Source organism: Sphaeramia orbicularis, chromosome 4, assembly GCF_902148855.1.
Source record: "Sphaeramia orbicularis chromosome 4, fSphaOr1.1, whole genome shotgun sequence".
NCBI classification, from domain to species: Eukaryota; Metazoa; Chordata; class Actinopteri; order Kurtiformes; family Apogonidae; genus Sphaeramia; species Sphaeramia orbicularis.
Genome location: NC_043960.1, coordinates 35,943,078 through 35,958,936, shown reverse-complemented (window position 1 = coordinate 35,958,936; position 15,859 = coordinate 35,943,078). Strand labels below are relative to the sequence as shown.

General features: G+C 39.9%; 1 protein-coding gene across 1 annotated transcript in view; it reads left to right on the top strand.

Annotated features, from left to right (window-relative positions):
- Nucleotides 1–15,859, top strand: part of scfd2 (sec1 family domain containing 2) — a 122,115-nt gene that overhangs the window by 41,235 nt on the left and 65,021 nt on the right. Inside the window, exon 5 of the mRNA XM_030131654.1 lies at nucleotides 8,368–8,656. Coding sequence (XP_029987514.1) covers nucleotides 8,368–8,656 — 289 coding nt within the window. The remainder of the gene's footprint in view (nucleotides 1–8,367; nucleotides 8,657–15,859) is intronic.

Here is a 15,859-nt window from a genome sequence, read left to right as displayed (position 1 = left end):
CCATCTAGAAACCTTCTGTTTACCTCAGGATGTTTTCTCCCTGCTGGAGCCTCCTGAGTCAATTAGTAGTGGATGTAATGTACTGTCCCAGAGGTATTAGGGATGTGCTTGTTTTTTGTGTGTCTCTACTTGTGAATCAGTCTCCCTCAGTGTGAGAAAAGTGCGGGAGGTTTTTACATGGCCCTGGGGTTTGTGGCTGCAAAGCAACTCTCATCTGGTGAATTACACCATAATCTGTTACAGCCTATGTGGCAAAAATAAAGCCCCATTAATTCCCTTACGTTTCCAAACACTTGCAGTACCTTGATACACTCTGTGTTATAGTAGGCATACAAAAGGAACTGTACATTTGAGCCTGGGTGTGAAAAGAAGGCAGGGTGTCGTGTGCCGAGTCCGACTGTGGTGACCAGCCTGTGGCCGACTGGCGGTGACAGGGCGGAGCGTGGGGACTGTGTTTGTGTCTGTGATTGGGTCCCATGTCTCGACTAAATTACAGCCCTCAAGCTTTGTTGAGCCAACCTTTGACACACAGAGTAGAAAAGGAAGAAAACTAAATGTAAATACAAGAGGAAGCAGTGTGACAGTGACTTAAAGAAGGTGACTCAACAAACAGAGTAATACACGATACAATGTGTGGACCACAGTAATGATTATATCACAACACACATGTGACACTAAATACAAGACAACCAAATATAATCTACAGTATATTATGATTTCTGTTTAACTGAGGAAAAATATTTCCTTCAAGAGGCAAAAAAACAGATATCACATCCTTTTTCACAGTATTGTGAACTCAGTTTCACAAAAAGTGACATGAAATAATAAAAAAATGCAGAGACTCAGTTGAGTGCTTTTTTACACACATAAACTTGTGGCTCTGGTTAACAGTGCCTGCATATTTGAATAAAACTATCAGTATTTGGTTTGAGTGCATTGATAGCTCCACATTATACAAATTATTATATTGTGTCGTATCCCAGTGTCAGCATTTTGTCCCACTCCTAAAGAGTAAAAAAAGGTGAGGTGATGGATTGATGTGAAATTCATTGAGCCCTTTTACTGTAGAACTTGTCCATCCCACCTTGAAGTGCTGACCTTCAGTGTGCAGGAGTCCTGTGACTCCATTCTCTCTCAGTCATCCAGCATGTAGACCCGTGTCCAGGCTGCTGGGCAGAAACAAAACAGACCGACCTCACACTCTGTGTGGTCATTCAGGCCTCATTTAAAATGAAAGATTTATGTCTCTGTGTTCTCACAAACATAACAGACATCAGGCTGATGGAGCCAGACCAGGGGTCACCTTACCTTTAAGAGCTTTTCCATCTACTGAGCCGTCTATCATTCCATCTCTCACTTGTCCTCAATCCTACAATCTGTCCAATCAATCAATCAAATGCTTATCTTTATCCATTTCTTCTTTTTTCTTTGAGTTATTTCTTCTTAACCTTGCTCAATGTATGTTTTATCTGGCATAAAATACATAAGAGCTAAGTGAGTGATAGAAAAGCCTCAGGGTAGTGCTCAGCCACATGTTATACATCCCATAATTTACTCATGTATGAACAGATTAATTACAAAGCAAACCCTTTCTGTTTTCCTTGTGCATTCAAGCAGTGTTTTGTTGTGTCAGCTCACCTGGGTGAGAACAGGGCAGTGACCAGCACAACACTGGATATAAAACAGGGCTGGGCACCTTTGACAGTGGTTGCATGTGATTAAAATGTCTAATTTTATAGCTGAGCTGATGAAAAGTCACAGTTTATACACTAGAAAAGCACACAAAGAACAAAAATATTTACCGTCATGACCTCTTGGGTCCATGTTGAGTTCTTCAACCTCAACATCCACATTGTCACAGTTGAACTTTGGCTTGGTTCAGTTAAATTAAAACTACATTTGACCTGATGTTGTTCAGGTTGTTATATCCACTTTTTAAACACAGGAATAAAAGGATGTTCCTATTACACTTAAAAACATATATTATGTACTTTATTTTATGGAAGTCTTAACCCTAACATTAAGTTCCAGGGTTCCATGAAAAGGGTGGATATTAAAGGCTGAATATAGATATGTTTATGATGTATGATGCTTTATGCAGACTTCTTGTGTGTGTTTTATATGTTTAGACACACGTTTCCGTTCTCCCTGTTAAAGACCTGATACGTTGTCCACACCTTTCACACAAGACAGAATAATAGCTTTAAAAAGAGAGCCAGAGATAAACTTTGAGATACAGTTTTTCCATCTCCGCTCAACTTTGGGCAAATTTCCGTCTTTTGATAAACAAACTTTTTCCGTTGAGCCCGTTGTTGGATTCATCATTGTCATCACACAGGTTACAGTGAACATGTGTCCCTGCCTTTTACTGGGACGAATGTGCTGCCAGTTTCAGACAACACACATATCTAGACATTTGTAAAAACATTTATGAAATACTCTTAGTTTTAGTGTTGTGTACATGTTCAAAATCCTTCTAGTCTTTCTCAGGGTGAAGACATACTTTTTGTTTGTTTTCCAGCTGTTCTACTACAAATCAATATAAGCCTTGCTGTACATAATTTAGAGTCAAAGTGGAGTTGCTTTCTTCCAACTACAAGATTTATGTATTTTGTTTTTAGATGTTTGCCTGTATCCTTTCCAGCTCTGCGTGTTGTTATTTGTGAATGCAAATTGGATATGATTACATATTCGAAAATGAGGCACATGTGTGCTTTTCCAAAAGAATGCAAATGAGTTTTTTTCTGGTTACCATGGTAGTGATGAACTGTCGACTACTGACATTTATGTAAGGTGACTCCTGCCCATGGTGCCTTTTCAGAACAACTGAACTAAAGCCAGTTTTTCTCAAGCTTCTAGTAGGACCCCCACCTTCAATACCAGCCCCCCCCACCCCCTGCCCTCAGGCCCAGAAAAAGGTTCATTGTGCAGGCTGGGAGCGAAGCAAGTGAGGCCTGGTTCTGGTTAGTGCGCTGAGCTGCATCTGAAACACTCACCTTCCTCCAGGGGTTGCATCTGGAGCTGGTTTCCTGTTGGGGCTGCGCTGGGCAGGGGCGGAGTTTGGCCCGGGCTCTGCGATTGGGCGAGATTGAGCCTTCATGGACCCCAGGATGGCTGAAATTGCCAAACAGTAATCTGTCAATCACTGGCGTATAGATTCAAACCAGAACATAATGCAAGAGAAAGCTGATGATTGGTGCAAAAGCTGGTCCAATAATCTAACGATGCTTCGGTTCTCTACCAATAATCTGGCGGCAAATTCAGCATCAGCCAATGTGCTGAGCCCATTCAGAACAAAGAAGTCTTATGCTTTGTATTTTTATTCGAGGCAGTTTTTCTTTGGGAAGCACTGGGACATGATAAGAAACTTTAATGTAATTAAGACTAATAGCTTAGTTTGAGTAATTGCCGGACCAAAATTAGGATTGTTTTGACAGAGTAATGTCATTGTTATTCTATAATTGTATGTAATGGTCACATTAGAACATGGCAGCAGGGCCGCTGCATTCAGTAATGGTGTGTAATAATAACGCTAGCTTCCTGTTATTACTGCAGTAATTCTGTTGCTCAGACCCGGAGCACTGCCCTTAAATATGCCCTTTTTTTCTAATGTGGGACTTGAACATCACATAAATGAAGCAACATTCTTTCAGAATCTGTCACTGAGAGGACATTTATAGGCCCTTGTGAAACTGCTAGAGAAAATATACGTTTGCGGTACCTGTGCTTTAGTTGAGTATTTTCCATTTTCTGTGGAAATAGAGGGAAACATTGTACTTTTTGCTCCACTACATTTATCTGACAGTTTTAGTAACTTTTTAGATGAAGGTTTTCCCAATGGGTAAAACAACAAGCTATTAAAATACAACACACAGATAAGATTTTCAAGATTTAAGATTTACTTATTTGTCTTCTGATGTGCTACAACAAAGCACTGGGTCGTCACACACTTGTTAACAGCTCCACCAAATAGTGATTTTCTGCTCTCTTAAACTTCTCATATTTTTATTTCAAAAAATGTTCAAATCATCTAGTATTTCAACAACAATCAAAGATTAGAGGAAAGTCCAAAAACTGCAAACAGATGAGTGTGTCAGAGCTTTGTTTTTTCTTCTTTCCTCTCCTATTAATCAGCTGTATCTGTTGTCCCTGTTTATAAAACTGAATATAAAGTAGTTTAGACTACACTACAATTTGCCGCTAGTACATCTGATTTTATAAAAGCAGAATTTGTCATGCTTTTCATTTTTATTCTGCTGTATTCATACTTCTTACCATAAAGTATCTGAATACTTCTGTCACTGGAAAGAACCTATATCCAGGTGATGAATCCAGTGAAATAAAATGCAGTATTTGAGAATAATACTCAGATTGTGTTATGTAAAGCACTGTGGAAAGCACGCTGTCTGCTCCACTTGGTTCCCAGAGGTGTACAGTACCACTACCTTTCCACTGAAGCCTGTGTGCCAGCGCTGTGAGGTGGGCATTGTTGAGTTTAGCTTCAGTGCTGGAAAGAGCTTTAGTCAGTCTTCCCACTCGGCTTTACTCAGTTCAGTCTCAGTTTTATACCAAAGACCTCCATTTCCTGCTCTGGCGCCATGGCGTACAGCTGACAGCAGCTTTTATAGATCTCCTGAAGAGACCCAGTTACGGTGCATGCTTCCTCTCACATGTAAAAACATTCACACACTGCACAATACACAGACAGCAAGAAAATGGTATAGAGGTTTGGCAAAAAGATAAGAAGATAGTATAAGGAAAAGAAGTGTACCAGGGCACCATAAAAAGAAAAAGCACTAGTATTGCTTCCCCAAACTTGTATACATCACAAACCACTCAAGTTTTGTTTTTTGTTTTTTTTGCTGAAATACCTCTGTTTCTAGTGAAAAATACAGTCTTTACCTAAGAGACTTTAGAAGCCACATATACTGTATGGAATGGAATTACTCCTGCAGTTTGTTGATTGAATATTCTCCTAATAAAAATGTTACTATCAGTTGTTCAGTTATTGTCGTGATCAATATCAATATTTCTTTTAATTAAAGTCTGAAATGAAGAAACCAGATGCTACTTGTTGTTTTAAATGATTATTCACAGTCCCAATGTGACAAATATTTCCGAAATCTAGAAGTAGAACATTTAAAATAGAAAAAAAATATCAGCATTGAGTAAAATCAGATAAAAACCCATTCTGAAGCATGTTGTGAGCATATACCAGAATGTAAACATAAGTAACCCTAAAGACAAAATAAAATGTTAGTTACAATGACATTTACTGCAATTTGAAGTTGTATTATGACTTGTGTCATTATTACTGTTTTATGTTGTTTGTTGTTTTGTAGTCCTGTTAGCACTGAAACAACTTAATTCAATATGTCTCAATACATTTATCCAAACAGTTAATCTTCTGAATATTCTGAAGAAACTAAATTGATTTTTTGATTTGAGTGATTTGATTTGTTTGTGTTTCAGTCACAGACTCTTCTGAAAACACAGATCTCACTTAAAGGATGATCAATTATAATCATCATAAAATAATATTAGTTAAGAATACAAGGCATGATAGTGCATTACTATTTTATTCTGACCATTTTAATCTACTTTCATCCATCCACATAATATTCTCAAAGCTGACTGGTCACTTATTTATGTGTTTATTTAAGCTTTTATTGTTGCTTTATGTGACTTCATAAATTCTGGTCAAAAAGTTGTTTCATATGGACCTTTTACTTTTGTTTGAGCTAAACTATAATCACTTCATCTACTGGTTCTACATCTACTTGGAAGTCAAGAAAAAAATATCTATTGAGGTATTCTGGACTTATCACATTTATCAGAATCAGCGACACACAGCAGGATGATTGGACAGTCTGAAAACATAATGCCTCTGGCCACAGGACATACATTAGCTCTGATGGACCTAACACTAATATGTACACACTGAAACACATTACATACTGTTGGCATGCTCAGGGGTCCAGGAGGTAAGCCTGGTTTAGGTTTTAGTGATATTCTTTTTGACAAATGATTTGTGGGCTTAGAGTCTTTCCAGATCTCCTTTTTCAGCATCTCCTCTCTCAACTGACCCGTACTAAGAGATTCTGACACCGAGGGATTTCTCAGACCATCACTGGTGAAAATGAAAATGTATTTTGTTGACTGTGGGCACGCTTATTTGAGACACCAGAGAATCAAGTTCACATCCTGTTGGTCATGAATACACACAAGTAAAGTCAGAGACCAAAGAGAAATTGATTATCTTTTGCATTTTGACCAAAAATATCCTTAATGTCCTTTGTCTTTCTCTCCTCGTAGCAGTCCACAAGCAAAAATAGCGAGGGAAATGTCCCAAACATTGTTTGGCAGTTACGATGAGTACAACTTGGAGAGGTATTTGATTTCACAATGTTTAAGAAGAAAAATGTGTGGTGAGATCGTACTTGAATGGTCCCCAGGGATGAGTGTTTGGCTCGGCCCGAGGCAGGGAGGAGGCTTTGTTGGACTGAAAAGACCAGCATGAGTGTTGAGCCTCCTGATACCTTCACATGCCGGGAGGATGTGACTGACGCTGATGTCACCTTCAGCAATGTGTGCTCGTGATTTATTAATAAACTGTGTATTTACGATTCCGGAAATCACTAACATCAACACAGTCACAGGAGTTGACCTTGAATTGCGAACATACTCCACGAGGGACAGTCGCTTTCCAACACGATTTCACGAGGGACAGCTCAGAGTCAGCTCTGCGGCTTTGGCTCACCATCTCTGGGTCTGATTGTATTGCGTCTTTGGCTCAGTGAAGACTTCTTCTGGGTCAGACACAGGATCCCCCCAGTGGGCCCACCACAAGGTCCACAGCCCCTCGTTCTCAAAGCAGAGAGAGCCTGTTTGTCTTGGTGAGAGCAACAACAAAGCTCTTCACGGAGGAATCCCTCGTTAAAATGAAACAAAGCCACAGAGGCATTCGCAGCTCAATCCGACACAAACACACTGTCTTCTATCAACAGTCGTTCCCTTTATACCGTCATCTCAAGCTCACTTTCTCTTGTAATATTCCAGTATCTTTTTCCAGCTTATTTTCTTCCCTCCATTCTGTGACCCCATTCCCTTTCTCTCCCCCTCTTTTCTGGCCCTATTTTTCATTCAATTTGCATGCTGTTCATCGACAGATTAGCTCCACACCCTTGTTTTATAGACCTATGAGCTCACTGTTGTTGTGAGAGCAGCCAGTGTTCTGTAAACGGTCCTGTGATCTACAACAACGATTCGCAAGCCATCGTGAGGTACTTTTCAGACCGGCTCACACAAAACAGGTCACTGCACCTAAACATTCGCCAAAATTTTGGCTTTTTGAATGTGTGCAATAGAGAGAAGGAGAGGGAGAGGGAGGGACAGAACAGTACCCACTGAAATCCAGCAAAAGAATGAAACAAGAGTATGTATTACCTCAACCTCTTTCTTTGTACAATTAGCAAATGGAACGATGAGCTCATTCGCACTACGCTAGTAATTGAAACACTTATAGTATTTTAGGACTAATAAGCAAAGCAGCAATGATTAGGTAATATCACATGATGTATTTACTCTTTCCATTCTGATGTAAAACATACTTCCTGCTCTGGAAAGGTAGGAAAAGTGGCACAGCCTGCAGACCTTAAGATGTTAGAATATCATAGATGATGCATGTTGATAATATGGTCGTGCTCTTGTAGTTAGATATGTTATTCATCAGAAGGAAATGTTGGCATCCAGAAGCTTATGCACATAAAAAACAGAAGAATGAATAACAGTGAAAAACTAAGTAACAATGACAATCAAACACATTCTCTCAAGGGCTGTCAAGATAAATCCATGAAATTCTGTTTTTCAAAAAAGCATCATTTTAACAACTGTTTAAGAATTTTGTCATCAGTGGATCCTTATAGTCTACTTCTGCATTGTTCAGTGTTGTAAAATTTTCAAAATTGTGTGACTGGTCAAAAAGAAATCTGGATTTGGAGGAAACATTGGTAGTAGGTGCTTCACGGGGTCAAAAAACACAAAGTGTCAATGTTGATGATCACCTAAAGGAATTAGGTGGTCATCAAGGACAGGAGCAGAGTGCAAGGAAAACAAAAGTGCAAAAAAGAATGTTGCAAAAAATCAGTCATTAGTATAAATAAAAGGAAGTAAAAAAAAAAAAAAAAAAAGTAACACCTACAGCCATAGAAATGGTCTGGTTTGTATTGGTGCAGCCACTGAAACATAACAGTCTTTAGTCATTTTGCGCTGAAGTTCACTGAACACATCTTCAGACATTTCTGTCCTTGTGATTATTCACCACATCTTCATGATCATGCGTTTGTTTGTCCTGTCTTGTCCTCACAGGCTCTCGGAGACTCCGATTTCCCCACCGTGCTGAGGCAGCTGCTGCCCCTGATGAAGCCCCGTGAGGACGAGGGCACCTCAGGGTCCGGCCGGGCAGAGGAGGAGTGTGGTCCGGATGAGCTGGTCCTCCTGCTGGTCTACCTGTACTCCCTGGCTGATGAGGCGCAGTCGGCCGACCTGGACACCGAGGAGGAGCAGCTGGAGAAGCTGGAGAGGGAGCTGATAGGAGCACTCACCCTAGTCATCACCCGCGAGACACAACTCAGTCCTTTGCTCCAGAAACTCACAGGTGAGTCAGTATCTGCTTATGCTCCACAGGGATCATTCCTCGCTACAACCCTCTCTGCACCGTGATTAGGGAATGGTGGTTAAGAGGACCTGTCTTCTATAAACACCCTCCAACATCAGCAATATCGCTTCATCTGTGTGTAATTAGCTCTTATAGTAACTGATACATAAAAGTTATTATTACAAAATGTACAGCATTCATCATGTGAATAAATGTGATTTATTTAAAGTTACATAGTTATGCTGTGGCCTAGAATGCTGGAGAGTCGGCTTGTGACAGAAGGGTTGCTGGTTCAATACCCCAGACTGGCAGAAAGTTGTTTGCTGATGTGCCCTTGAGCAGGGCACTAAACCCCCCATTTGCTCCCCAGGCGTTTGATATGACAAGCCTGCTGCTCCTAGTTTGTAGTGAGTGGTGTGGTCCTGCATATTCTAGTGATGGGTTAAATGCAGAAGGTCAATTTTGATGTATGGTGCATTTCTACGTGTGTCATCTATATATGACAAAATAAAGAATCTTAATCTTAAACCGATGATAATTTAGCTCACCAGTAAGATCAACAATAGCATTGTTGCTTTTACGGAACCTAATCACTTAAATAGTAGCATCAATCATGATTTTAGTCTTTTTTGTGCATGATGGGATGGGTATATGCAAGCATACTAAAATCATTCATTCATTCATTTATCATCTGAACCCACTTTATCCTCACTACTCAATATCCTCACTGGAGTCTATCCCAGCTACTTATGGGGGAAGGCAGGGTACACCCTGGACAAGTCGCCAGTATTAAAATCAGAATAGTAAAAATATTACTTTTTTTGTGTTACGATTTTCCACTTTAACAAAAGAAATCACACATAACAGTAAATATGTGAATCTGTGCATGGGGGTTGCTTGCATCAGTGGAAATGATATTTATTTCTAATGTATTAAAATTGTGTATTAAATAACAAGGTATTTTTTCTACTCAATCATCTCTAACAAATTCAATTGAGGGTAAGAGTAATGAAGTTCTGCTCTTTGGCCTATTTATTGATATTCATGTTAACTTCCAACAAACTGATGAACCGTTTTTTCACTTTTTTCCTAAGTAGTTTTGCTCCTTACGGTTTATAGTCATACTTCAGTGTCTGGAAACCCTGTGCAGGCCACTTTGCAGAGAATTACTAACACACCTAGTGTAGTCTTAAGTTGATGTTACTTCCAGGAGCTTGCTCAGTTTGCCAGATTGGCTGCTGGTCTTGAAGCAGGGGAATTAGAGCTAGAGAGTGGATTCAGCTGATTGTTTATTTCCTGTCTCTGCTTCCAGTCCAGTTAATGGGAGGATTTTTCAAAAAGCATTCACACTTCATCCTTCTGTGCTCTCTTTGTAACACAGACACGCACACCTGCCCACACAGAATATGCCCCGCCAGGTCAGTTTGGCAATCATGTGCACACATCATCGAGTGTGGGAATGCCCAAAAGTCTTTGTTCTTCTCCATAGGTGTGAGAGAGAAATTACTCTGCACTCCAACCTCTGTGACGTCATTATCACACATATAAAAACGGAACGAAAACAGTCTTTTTATTTGTGATAACATCTTGATATTAGACACCAGTTCTTCATTTCCTTTGAGCAGCAATAGTGTCTGTGATGGTTTAGCTGAGCTGGTAACTGTGTGGTGGAGGCGATGAAGCCAAGCCTTTAAGATGAATTAACTGTCTACCTCCACACCACAACCAGCTGTACCTCCCAGAGTAATAGTGTCTTTAACCTTGAGCCTGCACACACGGTCTCCTCCCCTGCCACATAGTTCATAATTAGAGCTACTTTTAGTTACACGCCCTGAAATAATACACTGTTGTTTTTTTGCCTCCTATTGCACCCTATGTAGTATATATAGGGTTAGTTAATCTATGTAAAGCGCTAATAAAGATTGCTTATCCCTCTTGCTCTTTTTTATTCCCTCTTTTTCTTCTCGTCCTCCGTCTCTCTCCCTTCCTGTTCTACTTGGCTAAGTGCAGCCTGGAATTGGGGGGCCTCTTGGCAGGCACAGGCTGCGAGATGTGGCTCATGTTAAAAACCTGACTCTGTTATAAACACTTCATTGGAAATTACCCTGTCATAGTGTGCCAGGTGTGTTTTGCACAGAAAAAAATCACAATGTGTGCGTGTCAGGAGTTCAGCAGTGTGCGTAACCCTTTTTGTACATTTCCGTCATGTGTATATGTGCGTGCGCAAACGTGAGTGTGTGTGTGAAGCTGGAGAGTTTTATGGCAGCCAATGAAGTGCTTGGCTGGAGTAACATGAGGCGGGAGGTCGTCTCTCTTTGCATCCAGAGCAAAACATTGATTGTGACATTCTCCTCAATTAAAGGAGTCAAATGGAAACCAGACGTTGAATGAAACCTGGTCGTCATGAGAACAATGTTTTTACAAATTCTTCAATTCTGTTCCCCTTGGCTATAGTGAGCAGCCAGAGCTTAGGAAACACATTCAGGCACAGCTCAGACACAAACGGGTTACGACGACAGGAACACAAGAACAATATACACATGAGAAAATGCATCTACCCAGAGACACAGAAGCGAGGTTAGGACAACAAGCAAAGGACGCAGGCTAATGCAACACACCCCAAACTCCCAGAGTACCTCCTTCTGGGAGCTAAATTAAAGAGTATCTTAAGGACACGGGTGTTGCTAAGACTACTTTATGCTTAAGATGTTCCCTGCTTCCTGTCAGCCTCAATTAAGTTTATTGTCTTTGCTGCAGCATCACATTTCCTAGAACATAAGAACAGTCAGTCAATGGTTATAGATGCTCTTTCCTCCATGAAAAGTCATGGGAGGTTGATTGTAATCTAAATTTCAATCAATATCTACAATTCCTGGAAAATTCTTTAGTTCATCTTAATCTACCACATATTTTCCAACCTCTCTATCATGTCTGTATATGGTTTCCAAGCCAAGATTTGATGATGAAAAGGGGATTTTTGTTACTTAAATGGGAGTTGGGGATTATTTTCTTGTGCATATTTGGAACTTTAGAACCTTTTTCACACCTGAAAGTCTGAGCCAAGGTGTGACACAAGGTTCAGCTTTTTGTCACATACATGATTAGGGTTGCGATAGGTTTGGTTTGACATTGGAGTTCATGTCATACCTGGCATAACTCCTTAGACTCTGACATTGATTGGTTTGTCAACAGGCCTGTGTATGCCATTAGTGTGTTGTCGATTCAGTTTTTAATTTTCTGGTCGAATGGAGAAATTATAGAGCAGATTCATTTTGGTGCTTCTTTCCTTGTATTGTTATGATGTTGTTATCATTGTCATCCTCACATATGTTCTGTCTGCTTCCATTGTCACAGAATGTACATTTAAAGTTTATGCATTTTTTTTCAATTTTTTTTTGTCAGAACATTTTTTTTTTTTTTTTTACTTCATCTCCTGCTTTGTTGTTCTCCTCCTTTTTTGTGTAATGACTGTTGATAACTTCCTATACTTGGCCCACAAGTCTGAACAATCCAAAAAGTGTTTTAATACTAGAAACTATGGTACAGTTTGGGCCATTACTTTACCACCTTTTTTTATTTGTTCAAAATTAAGTTGTTTTTTTTAATCCTGGTTCATGGGAGGTTTCACATCTTCCACTGTGGTTTAAATCGAAGTGAAATGTTTGAAAGTCCAGACCGAATTATAGCTAGGCAATATGGACAATTTTTTTTTTTTTTCTTTTCAATTTTATGGTTCAGTGTATGGTTATGTTTTCTTGTCACATGAACTGAAGACTAAACTCAATACAAAAATATTCTTTGTCAGCTAAAACTGTGTTCCTTATCACATTTATTATACTGCAAGGGTTGTAGGAAATGTCTCCAGATCAGTCATCTCAGTTTTGCAATTTAAATATTTTTCACTATTTTTAAAAAGCAAAAAACACTATCAGTGAGTAGAATTTAACCTAATTTAATCCCTAGATCCAAAAGGTTAGGTGTGAAAACTCTATTACTGATATTTTAAAGTGACAGGACAAATAGCAGGACATAACAGGTGTGTATGTACCTGGAACCTCATTATTCACTCAATGCAGTACTTTGCGGAGCAGTGTTGCACAGAAACTGTCTATATTTTTTACCCATATATGCCATGCAGCTGTCACTGTATGTGAAATTAATATTTTATGTGTGTTGTCATTGCTATGATTAAATGGATGGCTGAATAGCATTTACCCAAGAGAATGGTTCTGCTTATTGCTGACTGCGAAATGAGCTCTTAAACCAAATGCTCCACAGCCAATACCACATGTGGAAAGAGTCGGATTGGTCGCAGGCAACGTCAGGGACTGAGAAAAAACGTTTGGATTGGGCTGCTTTCCTGAAACCTTGTGACTGATTGGCTGATGCCAGACAGTCTGTGTTGTACATGGGTAGTGCGTTTGATGTGTGCAGGTTGTAAATAGCTCCCAGCCGTTACTGTTAATCCTTCGTTCAGTTGTGGCAGCGACTGCTCTAATGCTGGTAAAAGAGCACAAGAGTGGTCCTATAGACGGCTTCAGGGATTTGTTTCCTGTCAGTCCTGGTGAATCCTGGTTTTCTTTGGTACAGCACCAAACCTCCTCATACTACTACTACCCCCCCACCTTGCTCTTTTACTTCTTACTTCTCTGAGCACTGGCGTACAGTGGACCAAGAGCACAAACAGGCCAACCCAAATGTTCCCAATTCCTCACCCCAGGACCCGCTGAACTCTGTATGATGGATCATAGCTTGTCTGTGCTCATGTCAGTGTGTGGGTGCAGAGCTCCTACAGTGAGAATGTGAAATCCCCACTCCCCAGATGGTGATGATAGTGATTTACTGGCAGCAGTGACAGAAGAAGGAAAGAAGGTCACAAAATAAGAGCAAGAAATGATTTTAAGTGGAATTGCTGTGGCTTTATGTCATGTTCTTGTCTCTCTGAGCTTCAGGCACACATTGGGTTTGTTATTCATCCTGTCAGTGGGGTGTGCACAGGGCAATGAAGAGGGGAGCGGTGAGAGAGTCGGACCTCCCCAACGCCGCTGTTTGGGTTGGCACGGCAACACGGTCCAGTCCAGGGACATGAAAGGGATCACACATAACTCAGGCCACCAACTCCCCGTCTGCCTACTTCTCAAACTTTTCTTTTCTTTGTTTTTCTTTAGTTCCTTTTCCATTTCTCTCTCTTTCTCCATCATTTTACCTCCCTCTTCCCTCTCTCCCTCCTCCCTTCTCTCGGAGGCCCTGAAGCAGCAGGCGGCAGAGAGAAGTGGACCATAAGCTGGTCTAATGATCGCGCCTGATTAAATATATTTCCCCAGTTGCACTGTGTTTATGAAATTACCCAATTATTTTTAATTGCGCTGTTTCTTTACTTCCTCCTCAGTTGCACAAACACAAAAACCCATACACACATATATATGTACATATATGTGAGGGGAAAACTGAAGACCGCAGGGTGAACAAAGTAGCCAGTGGCGTTGCTCTCTCTTGTTCACTTCATCAGATAAGCTGATGACATGGAGCTCAGGCTTTAATTAACTGAGGTTCATCAGCTCCTCACTGCCAGGACAGACCAGCATTTTTAACAGGCAAGGCCACACACACAGTCACACATAGAGCCTGAAACGTCTGGTAGAAATAGTCTGAGTCCACCGGTTAACCTAATACTAATATAAAGACTTAGACAGGCGCTAACTTGAAACAGCCTTACATGAATGAATGAAAGAATGAATAAATGAATGTTCTATTTAAGTGTCATACACTTTCGTGCCCAGCCCATATAGGCTTATAAGACACTATCAACTTCAAAACAGGAAGATGACATAGACATAAAGCCTATACTCATCCCAATATCACTTACATCAAACAAGGTCATTTTAGTTCAGGATACAGAGTTCTTTGTCTGAGTTTCCATGCTTTCCCTAAAAATCTTGCCAAACTATATATTTAATTTTCAAATAACCAACTCAACATATCCCCATCAGTCATCCAAAACAAATCAGGTTTTTTACATTGAATTTTCTCAAACATAACAGTTCTGATATCATGATATAAAGGACAATAAAACAGAAAATGTTGTTCATCCTCAACAACCCTTAAATCACATAAAACACATATAATTCTTTACACCAAATACATGAAATTCAATAAAATGTTAAGCTTTTTAAAAAAAAAAAATGGCACAGAAAGTATTTGAGCAAAATTGTCAACAGACTTCATCAGATACTTTGAACAACCTGAAACTTAATAGAAGGTCTGAGCAGTGATTGGCCGAAAGGGATGAAGGCAGAGCAAAGAAAACCAAGGAGAGGCTGGACCAGAGGGAAGGATGTAAGAGAACCTGCTTCAGTCTGATCATTGAACTGTGTTGAACTTCCAGTTAATTTGTCATGTATGTACATTTACCATATACAAACTAACTGAATACATCCCAGTGTAATATTACCTAAAGGACTCATCATTGCATCACTATGAGTTGACCAGTGAGGTATTAAACAAACCAGTTAGATTTACTAGATTAAAAACAGACCCCAGAGTAGGAACTCATTGGAATAAAACTTGCTGACTTGCCAGTGTTTTGCTATGGTTTTCTCTTTAAAATACCCCCAGAGGTATTTTTATGAGATTGACCCGGTCATAGTTTTTTTTCTTATGTAGAAATTGGATTATTATGATGTAGTAATAATCCTCTTCAGCCAAAGTTCTGGACACTATAGGTCATCTTGTGCGCCAGTATTTTGGTATATCCACAGGCATTCATTATGCGATATATAAATGTTATCTCTTCAACACCTTTTTTACTCATTCAGTATATTCACACTCCCATTTCTGTGTTTCTCTGTCAGAACTATGTTTTCATTATGGTATCGGAGCCAAACAAATTTATCTCGGTCTCATCTGAACGAAGACTGTTTTTCCAATGTTCATCAGGTTTCCTTTGCAAAATGTGCATTGATAAGCCCTGTGCCAAGTCTGAAGTACTTCCCTGTCTTATTTTCAGACCGAGGTTGTGTGTGAATACACTATCTGTGACCTCGTTTTAGGAGAAAAGCCTTTGCAGCTCTGATCGGTGGTACTAGGACCTGATCTGTACGTCCTACAACTGTTTTCCACTGATTCCTTTCCATGTGGATGATCATGGTGCAGATTGTTGAAAGATTTGCACATGTTTTACACTTTATTGTACATCCTTGTTCA